Source organism: Pectinophora gossypiella, chromosome 7, assembly GCF_024362695.1.
Source record: "Pectinophora gossypiella chromosome 7, ilPecGoss1.1, whole genome shotgun sequence".
Classification (NCBI taxonomy): domain Eukaryota; kingdom Metazoa; phylum Arthropoda; class Insecta; order Lepidoptera; family Gelechiidae; genus Pectinophora; species Pectinophora gossypiella.
In genome coordinates this window covers 13,464,772-13,476,724 of record NC_065410.1, presented here as the reverse complement: position 1 = coordinate 13,476,724, position 11,953 = coordinate 13,464,772, and the positions used below count along the sequence as shown (strand labels likewise).

Below are 11,953 nucleotides of genomic sequence, written 5' to 3'. Positions count from 1 at the left end.
GCCGTATTTTTTGAATAAGATTCACCATTATGGTACAGTCATGAGCAATATAATGTACCCACTTTAGGACTCTGTCGCACTAATATATTTGACATTTAGTGAGACTTACAGTTCAATTTGTCAAAAAAGTTAATATGACATGGTACCAAAGTGTATACATATTAATGCTCGTGACCGTACGGTGCTCTAAAAAAACGGAACGTGACAAGCTAACAAATAAAACAAAAACTTTACTCACTACCCATGCAGTTTATTAACTAATCATTTCCGAACTTTGGTACCTCCTTTGGTGCTGTTTCGTCCTCTTGCTTCTCGACCACCGCGTCTTGCCTTACCAACAGAGGTTTGGTTTGCTTTATCAGTCCTTGTTCATCTGCTAGAGGCAGAATGTCGCATATGAGCGGTGACTCAACACCTAGAATGTAGTGACAAGTGCGTGGCTCTAATAGGTACAGTGACACTTGGGCTGGACTAGACGAGTTCTCAAGACATTTCAGTTTGACTTCGGTCTGCCGAGGCTTGCCTGTCTTATCGCACACGTCGCCGCCCGCGTAGAAGTGGGAGATTGACGTACGGTGTTCTGGGGAGAAAAAGGACATTCAGTTGCTTATTAAAAAGCACTCTGCTGACTGGAAATACAACACAATACAAAAACTCTTTATTGCACTTAAATCATATTAAAAATACATCTTGGAAATCTGAGAGAAAAGAAAAAAAATGTGTTCAGCTACTATCATCTCGAGCATGTAGTCATAGAATAATAATAATAGGTATCACGTATACACACCCGTAATAAAATCCCCACGGTAACTCACACGAGTATTTAAGTCCCCACGGTAACTCGCACAAGTAGTGAGATCCCCTTGGTAACTATCATGAGTAGCAAGATCCACACGGTAACTCGCACGAGCACTTAGTTACATCCCCACGGCAACTCACAAGAGTATTAAAATCCCCACGGTAACTCGTATAAGTAGTAAAATCTCCACGGCATGGCACACGAGTAGTAACATGCCCACGGTAACTAACACGAGTATTAAAATCCCCACGGTAAGGGTGACCGCCCACGTCAGACTTTTTGTAGGACAGATAATAAAATCCCCACGGTAACTCGCACGAGTAGTAAAATCCCCACGGTAACTGGCACGTAGTAAAATCCCCACGGTAACTCACACGAGTATTAAAATCCCCACGGTAACTCGCACAAGTAATGAGATCCCCACGGTATCTCTCACAAGTAGCAAGATTCACACGGTAACACGCATGAGTACTTAGCAAGATTCCCGCGGTAACTGGCACGTAGTAAGTTCCCCACGGTAACTAGCACGAGTAGTGAGGTAGGGCTTACCGACGGGTTTAGGCGCTTTCCCCTTGTTCTCCTTGATCCACTCGAGGTGCGCTGCCTCGTCAAACTTGCCCAGCAGCAGCGTTGTTTTCTCGCCGGTGCGGTCCACGTGATACTGCACTACGTGCTTGCCGTAGCAAAACTCGTACTTCCACCAACCCGTGCCCTGAGGGTTCGGAAAGAATGTGACATAAATCAAATCAAATATACTAGAAGGCAGAGGTGTATACTATATACAGACACTCTTCGCCAGCTATGTTTAAGTCCCATGTGCCTACCTAGAAACTTGATATCAATATGTATAATGGGCTACGTGACAGTTTTCGCATAAGTATTTTAAAAATTAGGTATTTTCCTTCATTAATTTCAAATTTCGCGCTAAAACAGTTGGTCACGTGACATTTTCCCCAGTGACGTCACATTCCAATAAACAAAGAAGCTGTCAAACAGTATAACTTGAAACCTGACAGTTTCTTTTTATTTTGTTAAATGTGACGTCACACGAAATCAATCATGACCGCCCGAGTATTGTTGTACACATATAAAAATCGCACTCTTATTTTGTAGAAATACAATATTCAAAAATGATCTCAATAAAAAGAAGTATTGGATAATTATCATTAAATGATAAACTACCAGATCTAACAACTGTCAAATAGCCAATTCAAACTCAAAAGTCGATTTCACCGGTTTAGAGACCATGCCAGGATTCTATCGCGTAACATTACTGTAAGCGCGTTCTCCGAAGGACTACCACTCAGAATAGGCAAAAAATCTAACTCGCATTTGAATCACAGCTTACCCCATTCAAGCAGTTATCTCCATTAAGGAACGCCCGGACCGGCGAGTCGTCAGTGATGACCTGAGGATGAGGTTTGTCAAGCGCTTTGGGCTTGCTGGCGTCGTCAGTCAGTTCTGATTCCTCGTCTAGCGGATGCAGCTCAAACTTCAAGTGTGTTTCTCCGTCCTGGAAAATGACTTCAAACTTTAGTAGTCTTCTTCTATCGTGTGACTTACGAGGCGGATTACCGACCTCATCAACCTTGGTGTCAGGGTTATTATCGAGCCGAGAAAGGCCCTTGTCATGACTCATGTGACGACTCCGTACCGGGACTAACGGTTTAACGATCATGTTGCTTTCGGTCAATCGGGTGATCAGCCTGTAATGTCCTAACCAACCCCGGGCGCACAAAGTGCCTTGTGATATGTCCCCAACGCTCAGCCACAGGACCACAGAGGCCGTTTATTAAGTACAGGTATGATAATGATAACATCAACGGATATAACGCACTGTTGGTACAATGTGTAAAACCTGTGCTATTAGTAACAGCTATCTCCCATTGACACAATAATATCCATAACAGGTTGAGCGGATTTCTAATAATACAAGTTCGTATTTTCCAGTGTTGATGGGGTTGGTAATCAACCTCACAACCCACACGATAGAAGAAGATTCTAATCACTGAAGATGACAGATATTATTATTTTACATATTTCATAAGAATGGATCACACCCCTACCCCATAAAATTTTGAGAGGATTTTTTTTCATTTCTGCCTAAGATTGTCGTGTTTTCCATATATTGTATGCCTGTCAATTACCTGTCCCTTTCCATTTCGGCGGATACGAAAAAGATAGGTATAACTTAAAATTAGATGGTGTATACAGGAATTATCACCAGTATCCTAAGAACCTGTTAAAAATCCATAGTATTATACAAGTAACTACTCATCTATCTACATCTACACATTCTTTGTTAACTTGCCAACTTCAAAAAACAGTTTATCTAACACACACAATAACACAGTGCAAAATCAAAATTAAAAACTAAAGCAAAGTAAAAATAGCCAAATCAATAGTTACCTTATCAATTTTTTCGACTTTCAAAACAGCTAGAACATCCTTAGCATCCTTATCCTGAACAAGATGCCAACACAATGTTAATAAGCAACTATTACTAATTACTCTATAAAAAGAAAACATTGTATCAGAACACAAACTTGTGAGATAATGGGGCTTCTCTTGCAACTAGTGTATGAATAATAAAGGGGCCGTCCAATAATCATGTGATTTTTTTTTTGGCATTTTTATTTTTTTATTATCAGGTGTATTTTTAGTACCTACCAAAATAATTGCACGAAATGCCGCTTTTCGGTTCAGTATCGCGCGTTTGCCGAAAAAGTAAATACTCGTGATATATTACTACACCCCCCTCCTTTTTATGATATTTCGTGATTTTTTCATGGACGGCCCCTTAAAGATGAATAAAGGTAATATTGTAAATATTTGTTTGAGCATGCTTCTGTTTTATGAGGCGAGTGAATTTGAATATCCGAGGTTCCTAGAAACCAAAGAAAATTGTTGATATACCAGGCCTTTAAGCTTTCACTCAGATACTTTGACGACTTTATGCATGGCTTTTTTATGTAAATTTTAAGACTTCTATTCAAGCGCTATTCTACGCAATTGGACTGTAATAATAAAAATATGTTTTGCATAGTTTAGATTGACACAAGTTACGCATAGTTAACTTGTAGATATTAATACTAATCAAATAGTAAATATGAGTTCTATATGGATATGTTATTCTATCGCTAATAATTAAAACGCAAAGGTGAGTGACAAACAATTAAATTGAAATAAAAAAATAGCTACTAAAAATAATCTTTCTAAAATCGTCACATTTACAAGAAAACACTAAATAAAAAAAAACTACTTGCAAAATAAGCCCGTAAAATTCAACGCCACAAAAGGTAAGTCTAAAAAAACTGTTAAAAGAATATTATTATCAACCCACACACACTTACCAGGTCACTATTACTCATTAGCCGGATACTCTGATGATGGAACCGTAAACTTTCCACTTCCATCTTTAGCAGACTTCTTGGTTTTTTCGGAGCGTCACCTACAGGTAGACATTCTATGATATTCTCGCTGACTTCCTTTGGTTTAAATTGAGGATGTTCGCAGAGTAGAGGAGACAGGATGATGATTTCGTACTCGCAGGTTGACGTCTCCTTGAAGGAGTAAACTTCATGTTTTCCGTGGCTGTAGCACACATATAAAACTCTCGTCATGCGAGGTTTACCGCTCAGATCGCAAATTGTACCTGGAATTAGGATATTTATTGTAAGTAAAAAATATTCAATATAATATTTAAATCTGGAACACGCAAGTCGAACTGAATCGCATTCAGACCAAAACTCATTGATATCGCTCAGAAGCTGCTTATCTGAAATGAGATGATAGATTCTATGTTACACTGTTCATTCAAAGTCGTGCATTATCTATTTATTAGAACTGCCACATGTTATACATTTACACATTCTCCTAATTAATTAACTCTTATTCATCATCATCATCATCAGCCGTAATACGTCCACTGCTGGGCATAGGCCTCCCCCAAGGATCTCCACGATGATCGGTCCTGCGCTGCCCGCATCCAGCGGCTTCCCGCGACCTTCACCAGATCGTCGGTCCACCTTGTAGCGGGCCTACCCACTGAGCATCGTGCGACACGTGGTCGCCATTCTAGAACCTTTCCGCCCCAGCGGCCATCAGTTCTCCTCGCTATGTGTCCTGCCCACTGCCACTTCAGCTTTGCAATTCTCCGAGCTATGTCGGTGACTGCGGATCTCCTCATTTCTGATACGATCGAGCAAGGAAATACCGAACATAGCTCTCTCCATTGCACGCTGAGTGACACCGAGCCTCCTCACGAGACCCATAGTAAGCGGCCACGTGCAAATGGACAACCCAAATAATCGACTGGTACCTCCGGGATGGGAAACGACGTAGGGGAAGACAAAAAACTGGAGAAGAGTGGCCATGTGAAGAAGAGTGGTGTTGTAAAAATACAGAAGTAAGTATTATAGTATCAACATGGACCTGGTAAGGGCACTGCAACTTACCATCTTCCATGACCATTTCTACATAAGGCAAAGCCGTGCCTTCAACCTTAGTGGTCTTGGGGAGAGCCTTAGCCTCCTTGGCCGCCTTCATTTCATTTTCCAACTTCATCTGTTTGTCTATGCCCCAGTGGCCCAGGTAATACTCTTGGGTCTTCACTTGCTTCCCTGAAAAATTTATTTAAGTAAATTTTGAGACATAAAACTACCTCCTTTTATTTACTTCACTGCAATTGGGCAATGACAAGCAGAATTTAAGATTTACTTCTCAGTTTAATGAACTTCAAATAAACTATTGATTACTTTTTGTGATTATGACTTATTTAATTTACATAAATAAATACAATGAAAACAAGTAACAATTTAATTAACAAATAATTACTTCTCACAACTAATAAATAAACACACAAAAATACCTTCTCTTTCCTCATGATATTGCCGGATATAGCGTCCGTGGCATACTTCGTAGCTCCAGTAACTCTCAAGCCTGTATGAACATATCTTTTGCGAAAACAATGGTTTAAGCAAGTTTATAGGCGATGGACCGTCATACTCCTCAATACTAGTGCTCTCTTTAGCCTTTAGTTCTGGAATCTTACATTCGTACTTCTCCTTGTTCGCTGTTGTTACTTTGAGGATTTCTTTGTTCTGTATAAGAAATTATAAATACACCTGAATCTAAGGATAAATAAGTATTTTCTACATTATATGACTTAACTATCAGTTGTATCCTACAAGGGATTAAACCCACATATAAGAGTTAAAATGGGTAATATGAATGATTTTATTTTATTTAAAGGCACATCAAGCACATTACATATAAATCTAAATATCCAATGACTTAATCTAATGCTTATACCTATTAGATGTGCACAGCATTTTCACTTAATATTCATACAGTTCAAATAACAATACTGGAACAATTAGGTAACAACTATTAAATGATGAACCTATTAACACTAAATTCAAAGCACCAGTAAAAGAATGTATTCTTATTTTTTTGTGTTAAGCTGTGAATTTTAACTGCCTTATGAAAATAAAATTCTGTTAAGGGTTCAGGTGTTAGTGCTAATTTAAAGGTAATCTGTATTTTTGAGGAATCTTAGACCAAATCAAGTGAAGGAAACATTGCTGAAAATTGGTGATATTTAACACTTTTTAATAGTAGCTTACCTGATTATTGTTAATGTCTTGGTTCTGACTAACATCACCGTCGACTATATTGTCCAAAACTTCTTGTGGCCCCGGCCAGTTTATACCAAACAATATACTATCGTCGAATCCTTTGAAATCATGCTCTATACACACAACAATTCCAATTGCACACAATAGTATAAACCACGAACACCTCATTTTAACTAATTAAACGTACATAATAACAGATCAATTAATGAAAAATCATGAAAACCGTGGAAACCTAAACATTCGGCAGAATTCTTACTTATGTTACTAAATTAAGAATACACCATAATAATCACTAGTACCTCTATGAGTAGGACCATTAAAATTAGTCGTATTATTGAATATATGAGTTGGAGACCTGTCATTTGTCATCACAACTATACGTTTGTAAAGTACGGTACAGTTAGTGAATTGGATTGATTGAACGTCATCTCGTGATTGATCAATCAATACGGTGGTGTTGGTGTAAACAACACTTGAATACAAAAAAACTGTAGTCATATGCCTGACTTTCAATAAAAAAAAACTAAATAGAATTAGCTTTTTTTTAATTGAATTGTCAAATCTGGGCAAAATGGCGTTCAGCTTCCCTGCATTTTCGTATATTATAGCGCTAATTGTCGATGCATTCCTTATATTTTTCTCCATATTCCATGTTATAGCGTTTGATGAATTGAAGACAGATTATAAAAATCCAATAGATCAGTGTAACAGTCTTAACCCCGTGAGTATTTGCCCTTGATAAGCAACGGTCTCATGACTTGCAAGGAGTAACTCAATTTTCCTGTTTCAGCTTGTCCTACCGGAGTATTTGTTGCATTTATTTATAAATGTACTCTTCCTGTTGTCTGGAGAATGGTTCTCCTTGTTGATAAACGTGCCATTGATTTTATATCATATACACAGGTGAGGTTATGTTTGTATGATTGATCTCATAAACTGATTATGAATTATGTGGTAACTTTGTTAATTTATGGCTTTGTTTGTGCATTCCAGATACCGAACGCGACCAGTGATGTCAGGACCTGGCCTGTATGACCCTACAAGCATAATGAATGCAGATGTCTTAACAGTCTGCCAACGAGAAGGCTGGATCAAGCTTGCTTTTTATCTTCTCTCATTCTTTTTATACCTATATGGGTGAGTACCTAGTTGTGCTAGAATAATCAATTTGCCAGGATGATAGAACTTCACTTACTAAGTGTCTAAAGACTTGCAAAGTATGCACTTTGCATACTAATTAATTTATGCATCAGTCATTGTATCACTAAGCTCTCTTATTCAACGAAACAATTGTTTCTGTTATCACAAAGACTTAGATATCAGTTTGTTAGTTACTATGAGATTGATAAATATCATCTCAAATCTGTAGTCATTATCAGTACAAGGTATTTGGACATTTATTTGTGAACTGACTCGGTGCCAATAGTCTTTCTCAATCAATCCTGGCTTACTTTCAAAGGGTAATGACCTCCTCTCCCAAGCCAAAGAGCAATTAAAATGTCACTATTTCCTGTTGTTGTAACAGATACATAAATCTGTTGTTACAGTAAATTAACTGTAACTAATCTTTCAAAATTCAAAAATACAAAAGAAATATTTATTTTTCAAAATTGGCTTACAAAGTTAGCGCTTTTTGAACGTCAAACATAATTAAATTACATATTATGTAACTAGCTGTAAAACTACTACCACATCGGAATCTGTAATGCTGAGGGAAAGACGTGGCCAGAAAACCTCCCAGCACAGGGCCCTAGTCCTACTGTTTCATGTTTTCCTTTCTTTTCTTTTAATCCAGTTTGTATTAATAATCTTAATTCAATTAATTGGAATAATAACTTATAATAGGATAATTCAGTCTACTGCTATTATAGAATAAAGAAATCTATAGTCAGTCATATTGTAAGTATCTGGTTACTACCAACAATAATAATGGCCTCTGGGGTCCACTGGTTGAGCGTTGGGCTCATGATCCAGAGGTTCGAATCCTGGTGGGGACATATCAAAAATCATTTTGTAATCCATAGTTTGGTTAGGACAGTACAGGCTGATCTTATAGATGTGAAAGAGTGTATGTATCTATGGACATTTGTTAAGAATACATGTGTATGTATGAATACAAACTTATATAGAGCAAAATAGCTACTTAGACATGGAGTTGTGGAATACAGTTCACAAATGCCAATACCAGTTAAATAGTGTAAGCTGGCCATAGATTTAGGCTTTGTTTATAATTGTTTAACATTGTATATTGTTGGTTCTTGTTTCAGAATGATCGTGGTGTTGATTGCCGCATAATTTCCCCGTTATTATCTCCGGTATAAGTCATAATTTATTGTTAAAGTGTCCGAGATGCTGCGAGTGTCAATCGAACAAGTGGAATGTTTAGTGTTTACGATTTTATGTGATCACATAGTATTTTGATAATAAATTTCTTAATTAATTTATATTTGCGTTTTTATGGTGGCCATTCAGAAATGTTCAAAATTCAAATCTGGAATGGCTATGTATATAAAACGGACTTTTTAAAGAAATGTCAAGGTACCTACTGTAAACCAGTGAGCGTGTATGAAGATTTTGATGAGAATGGAAAAGCGAAGATGTTTCAGGATCGTCAAACGTAAGTGGAATTCCATAGTCTGTACCTACCCCAACAAGAAATGGAAATGTCCTTATGTACCTAGGTATGTATGTATATTAATCTGAAGTTAATGGTGCTGATTCCAGTACACACCTTCTAAGTTTATTTTAAGTTATACCTGTCATTTTCTTAACATGTAATCAACAGGCATAAAATTTATGGAAAACACGTCAATTTTAGGTAGTAAAAAACTTCCAAAATTTTATATTGCCCAATAACCCGACAGAATTAGTTGACAGCTAGGTGTCTATTTTATTTGCCCGGTTATTCTTTCATTTTAAAATTAACATTTGTCAATCATCCGTCCCTTTCCTTTTCGGTGGATAAGAAATAACTTAAAATAAAAATAGGAGGTGTGATTAGTAACAAGGGCGTGAGGATCGAAGATAAATCAACAAGTCAATCTAGTTAGTACATCTGTAGAAAACAGGTCTAGTGATGCAATTTCCACTTTTTCACAATCATACTGGTTGACAATGAGGTAGTAACATAATATACATCAATGCTCGTAGGTGTCATTAACCATACATATTAATAAACAATATGTCAATGTATTTTATTAGTTATTACTTTTATCATAAGTATTTATCATAATAAAATATTCGCAATTGTTCTTTTGCAGTAAAGTACCTCTAGATTAGTGATGTAACGAATGTTGGATTTTTCACATTCGCGAATGCGAATGCGATTGCGAATAATTATCTTCAACATTCGCGAATGCGAATACGAATGCGAATATTTTAAAATGTCAAAAAAGCGTGTGCGTCAAGCTAGCGGCCTCAAAAAAAAATGGGCACGAAAAAATAATTTGACCATACCAAAAAATAGTACTCTTATTGAAAAAAATAGTACCTGTTGTAAAAAAATTAGTACCATCACGGTTCTGGATTTATAGCCATGTTTTATTGCACTTGCTAGCTTGACGGTGAGCGAAATTTGGCGAGAGTTAACGACAAGGTCTTTCGCTTTGATTTAAACGCCAAAAAATAGTACCGAAATAGTACTCACCCCCTGCAAAATACCGAAAGTAGTACTTCAACGGTTCCAAAGTTATAAAGGCAGTTCTTTGATCCCGCTAGCTTGACGTTTTGAAAATACCTATTATCTGGGGAACGCTTGCATACTTCAGTATGTAACTAATGTCAATAAACTCGTATGAAATAGTACTCCCTACCATCATAATTTTGATCCGATTCTCTTTGTAGAAATGTTAAAAAATCATTATAACCTATGCCATACGTAGGGAGTACTATTTCATACGAGTTTATTGACATTAGTTACATACTGAAGTATGCAAGCGTTCCCCAGATAATAGGTATTTTCAAAACGTCAAGCTAGCGGGATCAAAGAACTGCCTTTATAACTTTGGAACCGTTGAAGTACTACTTTCGGTATTTTGCAGGGGGTGAGTACTATTTCGGTACTATTTTTTGGCGTTTAAATCAAAGCGAAAGACCTTGTCGTTAACTCTCGCCAAATTTCGCTCACCGTCAAGCTAGCAAGTGCAATAAAACATGGCTATAAATCCAGAACCGTGATGGTACTAATTTTTTTACAACAGGTACTATTTTTTTCAATAAGAGTACTATTTTTTGGTATGGTCAAATTATTTTTTCGTGCCCATTTTTTTTTTGAGGCCGCTAGCTTGACGCACACAAAAAAGCGCGCTTAAAATGTTTGATAGGTTTGACGTTTCGTATAAGTTTCACTTGTCACGGAATTACCAATAATTTTGAACGAAAAATGATTGTATTGAAAGCAGAAGTATTCAACGATGGGCGACATACAGGAGAAAATATAGCGGCAAAGTTAGAAACTATGTTGTCATCGTGGGGAATTCCCAAAGAAAACGTATTATGTATTGTAAGAGATGGTGGCACTAACATGAAAAAAGGTATTTCTTTATTGAGCATTAAAAACATTGATTGTTCATCGCACCAAATCCAACTTGTTGTTAAAGAAGGGCTTAAGTCACAAGAATCAATCATTGCAGCCATTAACAAATGTAAAAAGAAAGCGACACATTTTCACCACTCTAATGTAGCTCAAGATGAACTTTCGCTAAAACATTCGCTAAGTATTCGCATAAATTTTGCGAATGCGAATATTCAAAAATTTGCGGATATTCGCGAATGCGAATGCGAATATTCGTTACATCACTACTCTAGATAACTTATTCATACATAAGTCAATGGTAATCTTAACACGTTCACTGTGTATGAACCACAAATGAAGCAATAAATTTGAAACTCATATGTGTGAAGCGATTGATGAATGTGGAGGAAGCAACAGAAGTGTGTCAGGATCGAAGCAAATTGAATTCCATAGTCTCTGCTTACCCCGGTGGGAGATAGGCGTGAGTTTGTGTATGTATGTAAGTTATAATTTGTCAAGTTATTTTTTAATCTGAAAGATAAGATTATGCATATAGGCTAATCTATTATCTGTTATGTTCTGTAGAGTATAAGGTAGGTACCTACATTATTTTCCGTTTAAGCTACATCGACCGTTATTTTTATGTCGATAGCAATTGGCAATGCATAAAATGTGATCGTAACCTAACACGTAATCGGCGAACGTTGGTTCCTACTTACTTTCCCGTAAGGTACAGTTACCTGATGATGATTTCGTGGTACAAGTCATGAACTGATACTCAACACTATACTTACCAAAAACATAAAAAAAAGTTATTAGGCATTATAAAAGATGTTAAAGGTGAACGCGCGCCTAGACGCATCGAAGTCGTCGCATTTTATAAATCTTCGAAGGAAATCGTATGTAACGTCGTACCCGCATTTTGACGCAAACTTAGGCGCCTCTAGATGCGCGTTCACCTTTACAAAACGACTAGGTTCTAACTTAAAAATGAATAGAGTA

The 11,953-nt window shown here is 37.0% G+C and overlaps 3 protein-coding genes across 4 annotated transcripts in view; 2 read left to right on the top strand and 1 right to left on the bottom strand.

Moving 5' to 3' along the window:
- Positions 1–229: 229 nt before the first annotated feature.
- LOC126368413 (endoplasmic reticulum lectin 1) lies at positions 230–6,702 on the bottom strand. 2 transcript variants are annotated; one of them, XM_050012400.1, is made up of 8 exons: positions 6,427–6,702; positions 5,670–5,901; positions 5,257–5,421; positions 4,153–4,454; positions 3,209–3,262; positions 2,148–2,312; positions 1,349–1,511; positions 230–580 (listed from the first exon to the last, which is right to left on the bottom strand). In XM_050012400.1, exons 1-8 carry the CDS (start codon positions 6,604–6,606, stop codon positions 258–260), a joined length of 1,584 nt encoding a protein of 527 aa, XP_049868357.1. In that variant the 5' UTR covers positions 6,607–6,702; the 3' UTR covers positions 230–257. The 2 variants fall into 2 exon arrangements, with proteins under 2 accessions (XP_049868357.1, XP_049868358.1); XM_050012401.1 differs by lacking the exon at positions 3,209–3,262.
- Positions 6,703–6,981: 279 nt separating this feature from the next.
- Positions 6,982–8,882, top strand: LOC126368506 (protein cornichon). Its single transcript, XM_050012530.1, has 4 exons — positions 6,982–7,159; positions 7,229–7,341; positions 7,432–7,575; positions 8,706–8,882. Exons 1-4 carry the CDS (start codon positions 7,010–7,012, stop codon positions 8,731–8,733), a joined length of 435 nt encoding a protein of 144 aa, XP_049868487.1. The 5' UTR covers positions 6,982–7,009; the 3' UTR covers positions 8,734–8,882.
- A 2,985-nt stretch (positions 8,883–11,867) lies between these two features.
- The window catches only part of LOC126368433 (trichohyalin-like), a 96,454-nt gene continuing 96,368 nt past the window's right edge, over positions 11,868–11,953 (top strand). The window contains exon 1 of the mRNA XM_050012432.1: positions 11,868–11,878. The gene's annotated coding sequence lies outside the window, so the exon portion shown is untranslated. The remainder of the gene's footprint in view (positions 11,879–11,953) is intronic.